Consider the following 17,449-nt stretch of genomic DNA (forward strand, 5'->3'; position numbering starts at 1 on the left):
TGATTATCAGTTAATTTCATTTTGTTCTTAGTATGAGGGGGTAGAAATGTTGGAAAACTAAGCAAGCCTTGATTAGGGCAGAAATTTGATAATTATTGATCACAGATGTGGATCATAGGTAGTTATGTGGTGCCTCTATTTTAAAAAAGTATATATGGTATCACCTACATTAGTCAAAATCCAATTAACAATGATACTTAAAGGTTAATCATAAGCATCAAAAAGGGATAGCAAGGAATTCATCAATAAAATAGCTAATATATTCTTGAGTTAGTTTTCACCTGACCTATTGCTCTTCCTTCATATTTTCCATTGACATTTGATGTTTAGAATAGTAATTTTTAAAAACAGTACTTCTTAAAAATCTTATTTGTAAAAATCATATGGGTATTATTATTTTTACTATGTTTACTCTGTAAAGTGTACTGGTACATTTTGGAAACATTTAAACAATAATATTAAACAGGATGTGTTAAGTGCATAATTTCTTGAACATTCTAGGTAATCAGGCTTATTTTGGGTACTGGGATTTACTGGTAAAAGTCATAGAAGAACCAAGAAGTAATTCTTATTTCTTTTCATAGTGTTCTTTAAACTTACTTGAATTTTATATCTAATTTGTCTCTGTTTTTGGAAAAGAATGTAAGAAGCCTAATGTCACTTCAGAAAAGAGCAGCATTTATGAAAAAAAAACCAACAAAAAACAATTAGTAAGGAAAGGGGAGTTGGAATAGATAATTTAATGTGAATGTCAAATACTATGTTAAGAGACAAGAGAGATTATTATATGGAGCTAAATTACAGCTACAAAGGATTATGTTACATAAAGAACTTTGTACTCTGTCTAACTAACCGTGAGCCTTTACTAAATCAACATCCTTGGGAAAATTTAAATATAAAAGATATTTATCTCTCAGAGATAGTTTCAGTATCTGCTGATAGGGGAAATTCATAAGAAGCAGAAACTGTTTTCTGTACATGTCAGCAAGACACCTGTTCACAGTGGCAAAAAAACAGTATTTTCAAAAATCGGGGTAAGATTATGTTAATGCTAAAGGTGTTCTGGATTTAATTTAATGATTAACTCAAAAAGCAGCTCAGAATCCTGCAGTTTCTCCAGATTAACCTTGGTAGACATTATTAGCATAGCACTGAAAATAGAAAGGTTCAGGAGACAGAGCTGACAGCCCCTGATCCTGACCCTGCCCTCTGAAGTTGTTTTTTAGGGTAAATCTTTCCATATCTACTTTTTAAATTATCGATTGTTTATTTCTCGTGATACTAGGAATAAAATATGCAAAAGTAAAAAATAAAGTTAAATAAATTGTAGGGAGTTCAAAAATCATTTTTTAGTAGGAGAAAGACAACAGCATAGTGTGTGAAATTTGGAGTAAAATCGACATGTACTTTCAGAATAAAACATTCTGTTTCCCCTGGGCATGTTAAAAATGCTTTGGATTTTAACACGCCATCTCTAATTTGAATACACATACAGCACATTGTAGGGTGACAATTTTAACCACTGTTACATTTCAGCAGGGCCTCAACAGCAGGACCAGTTTACCAACTGCACAGCTGAGGAGGAGCTCAGGAACTCCAGGTCTGCTGCCTGCTGAAACGTCAGCTTCAAGGTTGGAACGCAGTAATGGCAAAAGGCCTCACCAAGAATTTGGCACTTCAAGGTAAAATCCCGAGAGCCTGTTAAAGAAACTTGAATTTGATACACTGACTTTGTTTCTGTGAAAAAAATTTGATATGGCTCTGAAAGCAGAAACAAACAATTGAAGTATTTCAGGTATAGGACAGCATAAGTAGTAATATGACATAATAGTGAAAGTGATTCTTAAAAAGAAGCTCACACGTCTTATCCAAAAACTTAGGTGAGCTGGATACAAAGCAGGCTGGAGCCTTAAAGGGAGCTAGGATCCATTTAGGACAGGGTACTGAGAAAACCTGTAAACTGGTAGAGGTGGCCACTACAGGAGCAGTGGCCAAGTCACATGCATAACACTCAAGGGAGGTCAACAGTTACTGCACTGTGAGAGGAGGAGCACTTTCTTAGGGTTCATCTCAGATGTTAAATATCTTTGAAAGGCACCAGTAACAACAAGCAAGAGCTGGTAAAATGCAGGAGCTGAAATATAGAAGAACCTATGTCCATTTACCCTGATAACAAAATATTCAGTGCTTTGTCTTAAAACCCAGAAAGATAATTATCTCTTGTATGAGTTATAAGCCTCTGTTTAGTCAATTATTTAAGAATATTAATGAAATTGGAATTAGTGTAAATTTCCTGTTAAACCAATGTTATTACTGAGCATATTTTACTTTTAGCTTGAGCTGTTTAGTTTATAGACTTCAAACACTAGGTGGCAGGATTGGATCATAGCTCTTAGTTAAAATATATGTTAATGATTGTGTGTAAAATATGACCAGATAACTAATTTTCCATGCTCTTTTTTGATTTATTAATTTGATCTACTACAGTACATTCAAATAGATGGACTCCTTGCTTACTAAAAATTGTGCAAAATGATATAAAATACAGGAGTGAAGTATGAACAGTACAGTTAGGAAAATGAGCTTTGGTCCAAAGCTTTCCCAGAACCTAAACATGATAGGTTTTTTAAAATTGGGAACAAGATATGGGGAGCAAATGATGTTAGAAACTAAAAACATGATGTATTTTTTAACTATGGGAAACATCATCTTGAGAATATTGGGTTTAAAAAAGAATGATGAAAATGATTCAATTTTTTTTATTCCTTCTATCACACTGATGTAACAGCAGTACATTTGCAATTAAAGAATTATTGATATTAAAGTTAAATATATGGTCCAAAGAAAACTAATCTTTAACTCTGAGAAATGTTCAAATAAAAGTATATATAGGCAGATTCTATATACTTCCTTAACTCTCATAAAGGTTTAGAAATTTGGAGGAAAAATTGGTAGTGTTATGTAACCACCAATCTACTCAATCTACTTTAAAGAGATTAGGCTAAAAGTAATTTTTCTAGTGTGCTGAACCTCATGACCATACCAGTAACAAATTTCTAAGTGCACTTTGAACATAGGTAACATAGGAATAAGTGAAGCATTTATAATTGTTACATCTTTTGAAATTCAAGTCTCTACACCAACCAGTGCTGTTCGACAGAAATTTTTGAAATATTTTATATCTTTACTGTCCAGTATGGTAGTTTCTAGCTATTTGATTACTCGAAATGTGTTATAGTATGACTAAACAATTCTATTTAAATTTAGTTAAAGACCTGTATGTAACTACCATGTAGACATGTGTACCAACCATATTTGACAGCATAGCTATATATCTTTAATGTATGAGGATGTTTGGTTTGACACAAAAGTAACAGATTTGTGACTGGCATCATGAGACATTCATTTGACTTCAGTACAATGCCCTGGAACTGGATGGTATAGCCTACATTTTTCAGTTTTGATTTGAATGCAGCTTTAGATTCTGATCTTAGCATCTCTGAATGATCTTAAATAACCTTGAGTATGCTTTAAACATTGTTGCAATACTGACTTGTCATTTCCTAAAACTGTCTCAAACCAAGCATATCATCCCTCCAGCAGCTTTTTGGTTACTTTTATTGTGGCCTCATTTCCTGGTACAATGCTACCCTCTAGTGGTTTCTTATGAAATTGATTTATCTAGAAAACTTCGTGTTTGCATCCTGTTTATTTTTTAATACATTTTATTGACTATGTTATTACCACTTTTTTCTCCCCTTTATTCCCCTTCTCCCTGCACTCTCCTCCCACCCGCATTCCTCCCCTGCCCTTCTTTAGTTCATGTCCATGGGTCATACATAAAAGTTCTTTGGATTCTCCATTTCCTATACTATTCTTAACCTTCCCCTATTTTCTACCTACCATTTATGCTTTTTATTCCATGTACCTTTTCCCCCATTCTGTCCCTTCCCCCACACCCTGCTACTAACCCTCCCTGTAATCTCTATTTCTATGATTCTGTTCTAGTTCTACTTGTTTGCTTACGTTTTTTGTTTGTTTGTTTGTTTAGGTTCAGTTGTTGCTAGTTGTGAATTTGTCACTTTATGGTTCATATTTTTTATTATCTTATTTTTCTTAGATAAATCTCTTTGTCATTTCATGTAATAATGGCTTGGTGATGATGAACTCCTTTATCTTTACCTTATCTGGGAAGCACTTTATCTGCCCTTCCATTTTAAATGATAGCTTTGCTGGATAGAGTAATCTTGGATGTAGCTCCCTGCCTTTCATGACCTGGAATACTTCTTTCCAGCCCTTTCTTACCTGCAAGGTTTCTTTTGAGAATCAGCTGATAGTCTCATCAGCTGATTCATTAGTGGAACTTCTTGGTAGGTAACTGTTTCCTTTTCACTTGCTGCTTTTAAGATTCTCTCCCTATTTTTAATCTTGGGTAATGTAATTATGATGTGCCTTTTTGTGCGCTTTCTTGGGTCCAGCTTCTCTGGGACTCTCTGAGCCTCCTGGACTTCCTGAAAGTCTGTTTCCTTTGCCAGATTGGGGAAGTTCTCCTTCATTATGTTTACAAATAAGTTTTCAATTTCTTGCTCTTCCTCTTCTCCTTCTGGCACCCCTATGATTCAGTTATTGGAACATTTAAAGATGTCCTGGAGGTCTCTAAGCCTCCCCTTACTTTTTTTAATTCTTGTTTCTTCATTCTGTTCTGGTTGAATGTTCATTTCTTCCTTTTGCCCTAAACCTTTGAGTCCGGACTTCCGCCAAGATGGAGAAGTAGGTGGAGGGTCCACCTCGCCTCTGTGCACAACCAAATCTAAGAACAACTATTTTTAACAGCAGTCACAACCAAGCCACACGGAAAATCGACAATACAGAGTCCAAAGGACAACTAGATACTCGGCTGGACCGGTGCGAGGAGCGAGGCCAGCAGCGGAGCAGGTTAGCAAGAAAAAATTCCCGGGGCGGTGCAGGGAGCGCGCAGGCAACCGAGGGCGCTGATCGCCAGCGAGCTGGCTGCCGGAGCGCACACGGAAGTGGCGCGGTGGGTCGGTCGGTCGCGCGCATTTACGTGCGGAGAAACCAGTGAGAAGGGAAACCCGCGCGGTGCAGCAGGCTCGCAAAATTAGGATCGGATAAGCAAGCCCGAGGCGTTTGAGTGTCTGGATGCGCTGGGCTAGCGGAGAGGAACGCCATTGCTCCCTCTCTGACCCCGCCCCCACACACAGCGTCACAAACCAGCGACCTGGGTCGCCCCGTCCTGGTAAACAACTAAGGCTTCGCTCCGCTCACTTAACAGCACGAATAAACCAAAAATGGCTCTAGAACAACTCAGAGCCCCAGAACCGATAGACCTAAGTGATGAAGAAATAGCCAGTCTTTCAGATGCACAGTTCAAAACACTGGTTATAAAGATCCTTACAGAACTGGTGGATTTTAGTCACAAATTAGAGAAACATATGGAAGCTAAATTAATTGAAATGAATGCTGATACAAAAGATACCAATAGTAATGGAAAGAAAATTGGGACTCAAATCAAGGGAGAGGACCAGACGGAAGAAAAAAATGATCAAACAGAAAGGAATGAAGAAATAAGAATTCAGAAAAATGAGGAGAAGCTTAGGAACCTCCAGGACATCTTTAAACGTTCCAACATCCGAATTATAGGGGTACCAGAAGGGGGAAAGGCACAACCACCAGTTGAAAAATTATTTGAACAAATAATAAAGGAGAATTTCCCCAAGATGGCAAAGGAAATAGACTTCCGAGAAATCCAGGAAGCTCAGAGAGTCCCAAAGAAGTTGGACCCAAGAAGGAACACACCAAGGCACATCATAATTACATTAGCCAAGATTAAAATGAAGGAGAGAATCCTAGAAGCAGCAAGAGCTAAGGGGACAGTCACCTACAAAGGAGTTCCCATCAGACTGTCAGCTGATTTCTCAAAAGAGACCTTACAGGCAAGAAGGGGCTGGACAGAGGTATTCCAAGTCATGAAAACCAAAGATCTACAACCAAGATTGCTCTACCCAGCAAAACTTTCATTTAGAATGGAAGGACAGATAAAGTGCTTCTCAGATAAGACCAAATTCAAGGATTTCATCATCACCAAGCCCTTACTATATGAAATGTTAAAGGGACTTACCTAAGAAAAAGAAGATAAAAAAGATGAACAGTGAAAGGACAGCAAACTCACAGTTATTAAGAACCACACCTAAAACAAAAGCAAACTAAGAGGATAGCTAGATCAGGAGCAGAACCATAGAAATGAAGATCACATGGAGGGTTAGCAACAGGGGAGTGGGAGGAGGGGAAGGGGGGAGGAGTTACAGAAAATAAGTAGTATAGACAGTAGATAGAAAATAGATAGGGAGAGGGTAAGAATAGTAGGGGAAATACAGAATCTAAAGAATTTGAGACACATGTTCATGAACTAAAGGGGGAAATGGTGGGGAAGGGGTATGCAGGGTGGAGGGGAATGGAGGGGGGGAATAGAGCAAATGTAATGGCATAATCAATAAAAAAAAAAAACCCAAAAGTTAAACCTTTGAGTCCTGGTTTTCCTTCCCTTCACTCTTGGTTCCCTACATCTTTTTCCTTTATTTTGCTTTTTGTAGCCTTCACTTTTTCCTCTATTTTGCAACCATACTCAACCATTTCTGTGAGCATCCTGATAACCAATATTTTGAACTGTGCATCTGGTAGGTTGGCTATCTCTTTATTGCTTAGTTGTATTTTTTCTGGAGCTTTCATCTGTTCTTTCATTTGGGCCTGTCTTGTCACCCCTGCTACATATTAAGGGGCAGAGCCTTAGGTGTTCACCAGGGTTGGTCAACCCCTGTTACTTCATTGTGGTGCTGTATGTGGGGGAGGCGTCAGAGAGGGAACAATGCAACTTGCTTAGCTCCTGGGCGGCTTTCAGTCACTTCCCCAGCTTCCCACAAGCAAATTGGGCCCTTCCGGTGCTGATTCCCAGCTGTGAGCTTATGTACATTCTAGGACCCTGTGGGTTTCTCCAATGAACTCTCTCCTATGAGGCTGCGAGTTTTTCCTCCAGTGCCTCAATCCCCACAGGTTTATTCAGTCAGAGGTTTTGAGGCTTTATTTCCCTGTGCTAGAACCCTGGGTTGCATGGTCTCTCTCACTTCCCAGTTGTTCCTCCCAGTTTATCTGCATGCATACGTGGGACTGTGTGCTCTGCCAGCTACCCGGACCAGTCCACCAGCCACCACCTCGCTTACTCCAGTCCTCTAGCTACCACCTTGCTGCATGTCCTCTCTGCCCCAGCTGCCTGTCTCCGCCTCTCCTACCAATCTGGATGAATGTTGCTTCTTTAACTCCTTGGTTGTTGGACTTCCATACAGTTCAGTTTTCTGGCAGTTCTGGTATTCTTTGTTTTTAAATTTGTTGTCCTTTTGGTTGTTCGAAGAGGCACAGTGTGTCTACCTATGCTTCCATCTTGGCCACAAGTCTCACAAGATTTTCATCATGGGTATTGTAGTCATTAAATTTTTGGACCCTTTATCAATGCCTGATAATAAAAAACTCTGTTATTCCATTATGACAAAGCTGAACCCTTATTTGGAAAAGGTAAAGGGACTAAAAGACATGAGCAGTCTTGTAAAGAATGAAAATACAAAAATGATTTGGAAAGCTTTCTCTGTCTGAAACTCCAATTGAGCTTAACTTGTCCACTTCTGTAACCCTCTTTGTTTTCTCTTCCTTCATTTCTGTGTGTCATTTTTAAAAAATGAGTTCAGATGTCACCTGTTAAGAGCAACATCCCAACATCCTTTCTCCTTGATCTCTAGCAAGTAATGTTTCACCTCTGAATCTCCTTAATACCTTTTCTTGCTTCTTTTATGGCACATTCTACCTCATGTGAAAAGGTATCACTATTCTTCAGAGGACTGCTTGGTTATTGTGAAGAGTTTGGGATTGCATTAAAATGGATCTTTGAAGATAGACAGCTGCTTACCAAGTGTCCTGCAGGGGTATGGTATCCATATCGGGTTATGACAGTTGACATTGCCTTCTACTTAAGTTTTAGACCTCAGATGATGTTTCTTTGGCCAGGAAGTTCCAGGAAAGGTTGAGTAATGCTTTTCTGAGTGACCTGACAATTGAACCCCCCACCTCTGAGTTCCATTGTTAATACTTAGGGATAAAGAATGGCTAAACTGCTGTTCTTAGACTGGCCATGAAGACTGAAACCCAGCATGTGGACAAATATTCAGAGCACATATTCAGAGCTCACAGCTCACTTCTTTTTAAAACTTAATCTGTGGGAAAAAATAGGCAACTTGTGTCCCAAAAATATGTGGGCTATCAACTATAGTCACTTCTATACTAAAGATAATTAAGTTAGTTTCAACCTACTCTGATTCTCCATTATCTCTATAACTGCTCTGTAATTAAATCTAATAACTTGCTGCCTAGCAAGAGTATGACCCCTAAATAATGTAATTGGGAATCAGCTTCTCAATTTTGTAATGCATAATTTATTAGAGATTCATTCCAAGGCCTGGACCCTGTTTGAACTATAGTGATCAGATGGGCTAATGGTGTTATTCCACTCAGTTTTTAATGAGAATAGTTTTATAAATGTAATCATATAGCCAAGTTTATACAACTGCTTCCCCAAAAAAGGTGATACAAACTGTGTCAAGGTAATTTGCATTTATTATCTAGAAATCAACTCTTCGCATAGGGCTTAACTCTGTGACCATAACTTTTGATATCTTTTATAATGTATATGGCACTAGGGTTTGAAGACTGATGTCCAAGTCTGATTTTAATTGCCCTCCTACCCACTATGAATAATCATTGGCACTCCTAGCCTCTCTTTTCCTCTGCTTTGTTCAGTTTTGTTTTATATAACTTCACTGGGGTGTATATTTGTCTGGTTCTAGGCTAGGAATTAATGAGACAGTTCTGGAACTCAGATGAACACTGGTAGTTTGACCTGTGTCTCTCAATTCTAAATAGTTAACTGAATGTTAAGATGTATTTCAATTATTAGAAGACCTTGGATCAAAGAAGGAGACTATGAAGCAGTGCTATGGATTATTTCTGAAAAGGAGAGATCCCTGCCTTTGTTTTAGATATTAACCAGAGAGTAGACTTTAGGAGAATACAGATTTTTCTGTTTGAATATTGCCCTTCTTTCCCAGTCTCTCCCAATCCATCTGTAGGCAAGGAATACTCAAATACAAAGAATGATTGAGCAGTTTGTAGGGAGAGGAGTTTCTTGGATGGTATTATTTGCATGTTGTCTTTTCTTATAAAACTATCAACACATTGTTATTACTATTAGCTTCAGAAAAAAATATAGAATCTAAAGGCTAGATGTTACCTTAGAAGTCCTTAATTCTAAATCTCTGATTTTACATGTTGAGAAACACACACAGAGATAGAATTGTTTTGGGGAAAGAGCATATACTTTGGAGTCAAAGCAATTGGTAGTTGTATTTTAGCTGCTTGAATTTAGGGACATTACTTATCCTCTTGAAACCTTGGTTTCCTTATATGTAAAGTAGGAGAATAACAGAGATAAAGTACGTGAAGTACCAGAAGCAATGGACAATACATGAGCAGTACTCAAGATAGCACCTTATTATAATTTTGTTAATATTAATAAAGTTTTAATGAATTGGTTGCCAACTGATTTTATATACCTTCTCTTTGTAATACAGAATTTTTTTTATCATTAGGCTATAGAACAAACTAGATTTCTAGAAAAAGGCCCAAGGAGATCCTTAAAGCAGGAGTTAGCAAAGAGTCTGTTCACTCAAAATTGGGCAGAAAAAAGATATGTTCTTTAGAAAAGTGAAAATAGAACCCTAAAGAGATCATTTGTTTATTCCACAAACATCTGTTGAACACCTTTTATCAGGCACTGTGCAATATCCACTGTGAATATAGAGATGTGTTTTATGGCCCCTACAAGAATTTAAAAATTAGCAAGGGAAAATAATCTGTAAGCAATGGAATTATAATACCCTATGGGTAAATGTTATCATAGAAACAAAAAAAATCTTTTTGGTTACAAAAAATATATAACTTCACTGGGGTGAAGTAATGGGGTGTAGAAGTGGAGAAAAGATGAAAGAATTGGGGAAGAGCTTAAGAACCTAGCCTACACTAAAAAATGCTGAGTGAAAAAAATAGAGAATCTAGGTGTGTGCTTGAGCCTGTGGCAAAGTACCCACATCAGGAGGTAACTAACAGAATAAAACAGGTTGATGAATAGCTAAGAGAGGAAGGTAACACTTATGTTGTACTGGCTTTATGTATGGCACTGGACCAGAGGTTTCAAATATATAATATTTAACTGATAAGAATGACTGATTTAATAGATAACCAATATTTTTGATGAGAAGGTACAGAAAACAGTGAAAAACTACATATTTTAGGCCCAAGATTCTCAGCCCCTGGACCCAGGAACAACAGCATTTCCTCTAAGAACTCGTTAGAAGTGCGGATTATCTGGCTCTAACCCTGGTTTACAGAAGCAGAAACCCTGGGGGTGGGACTACAGTGTTGTAAGAAGCTGTCCAGGTGATACTGATAAAGCAGGCACTTTACGCCAGGGTTCAACAAACAGTGTGGCCCATGCACCTCAACCTGTGGTCCACCACAACCTATTTTGTAAATAAAATTACACTGAAACACATTCATGCTTATTTGTTTATTACTGTTTATGCCTGCTTTCATGCTGTAATGGCAGAGCTGAGTAGTTGCAACAGCGACCTTATGGCCTGCAAAGCCAGAAGAAGTATTTACCATTTGGTCCTTTATAGGAAAGTTTGCTGACTCCTGATTTAGGTTGTAGGCACTAAGACAGATGTCTGGACTTTGAGTATATAGGCAGGTTATTTGCTAATTGAATTGAAGACGACGAAGAAACATGATGAAATTTCTCACAGTTTTAAAATTCTGAACCTGTTTTATCTTTCCCTTTTAGTCAAGGATGCTATCTAAATGGGCCTTTTAGTACAAACCTACTGACAACCCCGAAGCAAAGGTCGTCTTCTGTATCGCTAACTCATCATATAGGTCTGAGAAGAGCTGGTAAGATCATTTTTTATGATTTAAATGTGGGAGGTCTCAAAGTACATGGTAGTGCAAAGTTTTTTCCTTACACATTAACAGCTAATTCTGAATACTATTTTATGTGTTGTAAGTTAACATGACTAAGCAATTTGGGTCAGCTATTAGTTTGCTCTTCATTCAATTTGCTCTTCATTCACTAAACACTTCTTGAACATTAGTGTACAAGGAACTTTGTTAGGCACTAGGGATTCAGGGAAAAATATGGAACTATTTAACTCACCTGAATTTTTGCAGATCCAATACCCACATATCCAGAACAAGGGAAAATCCCCAGATATTAGTATTCAGTAGCATGGAAATTATTAAGGAAAAAAAGTCTTAGTATGAGAGGAAAAAAACCCTGCCTGTACCTTAAGTCATCCTAATAGGGATTTTCTATTTATTTAGTTATTTGAGGTATAATTGACCTATAATGTTTTATTAGTTTTAGGTATACAACATAATGTTTCATGTATACTGTAAAACTATCACCACAGTAAGTCTAATTAACACTTATCACCATTCATACAGTTTTTTCTTGGTGATGAGAACTCTTAGCAACTTTCAAATATGCAGTGTAATATTACCATTGTCACCATGCTGTACATTATACCCCATGACTTACTTGTTTTGTAACTGGGAGTTTGTACTTTTTGACCCCCTTTCCCACTTGCTTTAAAACTTTTTGGGTGAAATGTATTTTATAGATACAACAGAGTAATGAAAGAGCAATACTGATGTTCTGCTATCAAACCACATTATGTGTGGTTTGGGGCAGTAGTATATATAAAACCACAAAATTCTTTTATAAGAATGTTTGGCACACAATAAAAACTGAAATGTGAAGAATCAGAAAAATGTCATTCATAAGCAAGAAAAACAGATACTTAGGTAGGTGATCTACATATATCGATACTGGATATAACAAAGTCTTGAAAATAACAGTGATGTTTTAAAAAAAAACAGAAGGCAAGGTGAACAAAATGGATGGATAATTTTAACAGAGAACTGGAACACTTGGAAAAGAAACAATGGATGTTCAGAAATGCATTTGATTAAATTAAAGTCTACAGGATGGTTTAATAATAGCTTGGACACTGCAGAAAACAGGAGTAGTAAACTTGAAGACAGAGAAATAGAAAATATTTAAACTGAAACACAGAGAAGGGAAAATATATAAATAATAAGACTTCCAGTTTCCAGTTTCACATGTAGGGAGCTGGAAGTCATCACTTCATCCTAATGAGTACAAAGCTGAACGGACTGCAAAGTCATCAACTGCACTAGGACCTGTAAGAGAGGTAAAGGTTAGGACACAGGGCAAACGGCTACTCTCAGGCTGGAAGACACAGAAGGCAAATCAGGGAATGATGAGAGCCAGTGCTGGGAAAGGATAACCTGATCTGTAGCTGCCAAATTGCTGGAGGGTGAGTGGGGACAACTCTGAGCCAAACACTTCAGGAGAATTCAGCCATAGGGAGGCCCCCATAATTTTGTACTTTTTTATAAGCTTCCTACAGTAAATACCAGAGAAAATGCTTCTGTCAGGGGAGGGGGAAAGGAGTTATTTTTGTAATATACCAGAACACTGTTCTTTATTTTAATTTTATTCACTTACATTTTTTTAGAGGAGAAGGGAGAAAGAAAATGAAGGAGAGAAACATGGATGGGATACCTCTCATGCGGGCCAGACTGGGGATGAACCCCCAACCCAGGCTTGTATCCTGACTGGGAATCAAACCGGCAACCTTTTGCTTTGCAGGACTGTGCCCAATCAACTGAGCCACATTGGTCAGAGTAGAGCATTCTATCCTTAGAGAAGTCAGTTAACCAGGGCCCAATCTGCTGGGGTATTATTAGAGCTTAACTGATCTGGGGGAAGGAAAATACTCAACTACAGTCATATAGCCAGTCTACATGACTGGCTACAGTCAGCCCTAGTCAGTCTCTTGTGGAGTTCATGGTCTAGAGGCACAGGCTCACTAAAAGAACAAATCATTGGACTGTAGAACACTTACCCTTCCTCCACACTTCACCACCATATTACAAAAGGCCTATTTGTAGCAGTTCCTTTTACCAAGTACATCATTTTCAGCTATCAAGAAAAACTTCCAAGGCATTACAAAAGGCAAAAAACAATTTTTAGAGACAGAAAAAAACCCATCAGAACCAGAGATAGCAGGGATTTTGTAATTATCATGCTATTAATTTAAAACAACTATGATTAATAGGCCAAGGGTTTTAATGGACAAATTTGACAACATGCAAGAAAAGATTAGCAATTTAAGGAGATGGAAATTCTAAAAATAAATAAATGGTAGAGATCCAAAATGCTGTAAAAAATGAAGAATGCTTTTGATGGGCTTATGAGTCGGTAAGACAGAGCTGAGGAAAGAATTTCTGAACTAGAGGAAATGTCAATAGAAACCTTCAAAACTAAAAAACAAAGAATACTTAGGACTGAATAAAAAAACAGAATGGTATATCTGAAGACTGTGAGGCAACTACAAAAGGAATGCCAGAAGAAGAAAGGAACAGAAGAAATACTGGAAAAATAATGACTGAGAATTTTCTCAAATTAATGCCAGACACTAAAGCACAGATCCAAAAAAGTCAAACAGGTATCAAACAGGATAAATACCAATAAACAATACCTAGGCATATCATTTGCAAATTATAGAAGAATCAAAGATACACAATAAAATCCTTAAAGAACTCATGATGTAAAGGGGAGGTTCTGACCTCTAGAAGGAACAAAGATGAAAATTACTAAGACTTCTCCTCAGAAACAAGGCAAGCAAGAACAGAGTGGAGTGAAATATTTAAAGCATTGCCAGAGAAACAAGCACCAACCTAAAATTCTATCCCCTGCAAAATTATCCTATAAATGTGAAGGAGAGTCTTGGCCAATATGGCTGAGTTGGTTGAAGCATCATCGTCCTGTATCCAAAGGGTTGTGGATTTGATTCCTGGTCAGGGCACATACCTAGGTCGTGGGTTCAATCTGTGTTCTGGGTGGAGGCATGAGTGTGTGCAACCTCTGGTCTGCACACATAGGATCCCCAGTCTGGGTGCGAATGAGGGCAACCAATGATGCTTCTTGCATCAATGTTTCTTTCTTGCATCAATGTTTCTCTCCTTTCCTCTCAATCTGAAAGCAATGGGGAAAAAAAAATGTCCTCAGGTGAGGATTTTAAAAAAAAGTAAAAAAGTGAAGGAGAAAAAAACTTTTAAAGACAAACAAAAATTGAAGGAACTTATTGCCAAGTAGACCTAATTTACAAGAAATGTTATTGTAAAAGAAGTTATTTAAAGTGAAGGAAAATAATATAGATCAGAAACTCAGATCTATAGAGAAAAGAAGAGCATTGGAGAAAAAGGCAAAATAAAAACTTTTTACTTGATCTAACATGACAAAAGCCTACCCTTGTTTGATTTGTTTAGAATGAGAGCAACAATGTATTTGAATTTGAGTGCTTATGTATATATTTTATGTAGGTATACATAGTGGTATACCAAAATGGGCAAAAGATCTGAATAGATGTTTCTCCAAAGAATATACAAATGGCCCATAACCACATAAAAAGATACTCAGCATCATTAATCATTTAGGGAAATGAAAATCACAACCACAGTGAACTGTGACTTCATGCCCACTATGAAGTCTTTAATTATAAAGACAAACAACATCAAGTGTTGGTAAAAATGTTCAGAAGTGGGAATATTCCTACATTGCTGTATCCACTCTGGAAGATATTTTGACAGTTTGATACTTGAATAAAGAAATAAAGTTGTGCTATATTTATGGAAAATGAGTGAACTACAGTTACATGCTACTATGTGGAAATATCTTTTGAAAATGTTGAATAAGATAAGCAAGGCATAGAAGTATTTTTTTATATACTGTCTGATTCAATTTACAAAGATCAAAAAAGACAAATAATCTACATTGTTAAGCTAAATACAAAGAAAGGCAAGAAAAACAGTACTGTGAAAGTCAAAATAATGATTTCCTTTAATGAGAGGGAAGGCAGTTAGGACAGAGTTTTCATGCTTTCTGTCTTAGTTTGAGTGATAAGCATTACTGCTATAATGTCTGCATGTATATTCTATTTCATAATAAAGTTAAAATAAAAAGTGACGGATCTATATTGTAGAAAGTTTTAAAAAAAGATTTTATTTATTTTTAGAGAGAGGGAAAGTGAAGGATCAAGAAAGGGAGAGAAACATTGAGGTGTAAGAGAAACATCTATCAGTTGCCTCGCTCATGCACCCCAACCAGGGAGGTCCCACAACCCAGGCATGTGCCCTGACCTGTAATCGAGACAGCGACCTTTCCACTATGTGGGATGTCAAACTAACTGAGCCACACCAGTTAGGGCTACAAAGTCTTTCTGAAGAGTTACTAGGTTTTTCACTACCGTTTTGTCCTCTCCTTGAAACTTTTCTATATTTTATTAAATTTCTGCCCTAATATTATTTACCCTTTAGTCTCAGTCTATTTGTCTGGATTTTTAGACACTTGCTAGAATAATAAGAGAAAAGAATGCCGAAAATTGCAATGTTTTCTTCAGTTAGTAACTTACCATTTTGATTCTGACTTTGACAAGCAAGACACTTTCCCTCTCTAGTCCTCGATTTCTTCTTCTGAAACATTAAACTTTTTGACCAGTTTGTAAAATTCCATTCAGCCAAAATATTGTATAAAATTTGTAGGAGTCTGTAAACAAATTAATCTGATATAAGAGCATTTGCAGCCTTGGAAAGAGTGGTCTCATAGTGATAACTGTTAACTAAATCAAGTTTCTGGGGTGGGGTACAGGGTGGGGTGGTATTAGTGTTTTCTTCACATGTAAAGTGAAAATGCTACTTAACTCACATTGTTATTGTGAAGATTAAATAACATACTGTATCAAGGTTTTGTAGGGAAATATAACATATATATGTACATGCATGCATATAGGTAGAGAAAAAGGAGCAGGGCAATGAATTTATTTTAAGACATTGCTTTATGAGATTATGGGGGCTGGAAGATCTGAAATTTTTAGGGTAGGCTGCCAGTGGGAAGTTCTAACAAGAGTTGATGCTGCAGTCTTCGGTCCAAAGGCAGTCTGGAGGCAAAATTCCTTCCTCTTGGGAAGACCTCAGTCTCTTCTCTGAAGGCCTTCAACTGACTGGCTGAGGCCAACCCACATTATGAAGGGTAATCTGCTGTACTCAGCCTACTGCTTGAAATGTTAACTGCATCTGAAAAATAACTTCACAGCAACATGTAGACTGCTGTTTGACCAAAACAGCTGGGCACCATAGCTTAGTCAAGTTGACACATAAAATTAACCATGTCACACAGTCTCCTGAGTGGTTACCACTGTGCCTGAAATTATTGTGGGCCCTTAATAACTGTTATTTGCTTTCTCTCTGATTCATACTTTACCTGCATATTTATTTTCAAATAAAGTTTTAAGTCTGCCTCCTTCTTTTCAGATATAGCTATACTGCCTTAGCAAGGCACTTTGCCTCATTAAATGTTTCTTAAGTTAATAGGATTAGAGATGTATTTCTGAAGCACTGTTTTTTCCTTATTTAGCACTTAGCACTCATTTATATTTTCCACTAGATTCTAGTTTGTTGAATTACAGAGATGGTATCTTTTTTCCCTATTGTGAAACCCAGCACATTTTCTAACATATAATAGGCTCTCAAATATTTACTGAATAAACAAATAAGATGGAAATATGTGCATATTTTAAAGGGTATGTTGTTGTATTAACGTAATTTTATTATATGCTCAACTTGCTGATTGCTATTAAGAAATTGGATTGTTCAAACATAATGAATTTAATTGTATTGAAATATATTCAGTAAAATTTGGTAAAGATACTCTGTTCACGTAGATTAGATAATCAAGCTGGTGGGGACACAAACTGTGAAAGTAAAGAATAAGGAAGATGTGTGACTTCTGGCCAAGGTGGAGGCATAGGTGAACACACTGTGCCTCCTCACACAACCAAAGTGGGGACAACAACAAATTTAAAAACAAAAACAGCTAGAAATGCCAGAAAATCGAACTGTATGGAAGTCAGACAACTAAGGAGTTAAAGAGGAAACATTCATCCAGACCAGTAGCAGGGGTGGAGATGGGCACCTGTGTGGAGAGGACTCGTGGCAAGGTGGCGGCTGGCAGACCCAGAGAGGTGGCGGATTTTGGACTGGGTGGTTCCACATTTGAATGCAGATAAACCAGGAGGAACAACTGGGAAGTGAGGTAGACTGAGCCACCCAGGGTTCTAGTACAGGGAAATAAAGCCTCAAAGCCTCTGACTGAAACTCCTATGGGGGTTGAGATGGCAGCAGGAGAAAC

General features: G+C 37.4%; 1 protein-coding gene across 2 annotated transcripts in view; it reads left to right on the forward strand.

Moving 5' to 3' along the window:
- The window catches only part of PDE3B (phosphodiesterase 3B), a 150,392-nt gene that overhangs the window by 99,482 nt on the left and 33,461 nt on the right, over nt 1–17,449 (forward strand). Inside the window, exons 4-5 of one of the 2 annotated variants that reach the window (XM_037150515.2) lie at nt 1,537–1,682; nt 10,961–11,067. In XM_037150515.2, the coding sequence (XP_037006410.2) occupies nt 1,537–1,682; nt 10,961–11,067 (253 nt within the window). The remainder of the gene's footprint in view (nt 1–1,536; nt 1,683–10,960; nt 11,068–17,449) is intronic. The other variant, XM_037150516.2, reaches the window with a different exon arrangement.

The sequence above is a fragment of the Artibeus jamaicensis genome, unplaced genomic scaffold, assembly GCF_021234435.1.
Source record: "Artibeus jamaicensis isolate MK-2021 breed Jamaican fruit bat unplaced genomic scaffold, CSHL_Jam_final contig_797, whole genome shotgun sequence".
NCBI classification, from domain to species: Eukaryota; Metazoa; Chordata; class Mammalia; order Chiroptera; family Phyllostomidae; genus Artibeus; species Artibeus jamaicensis.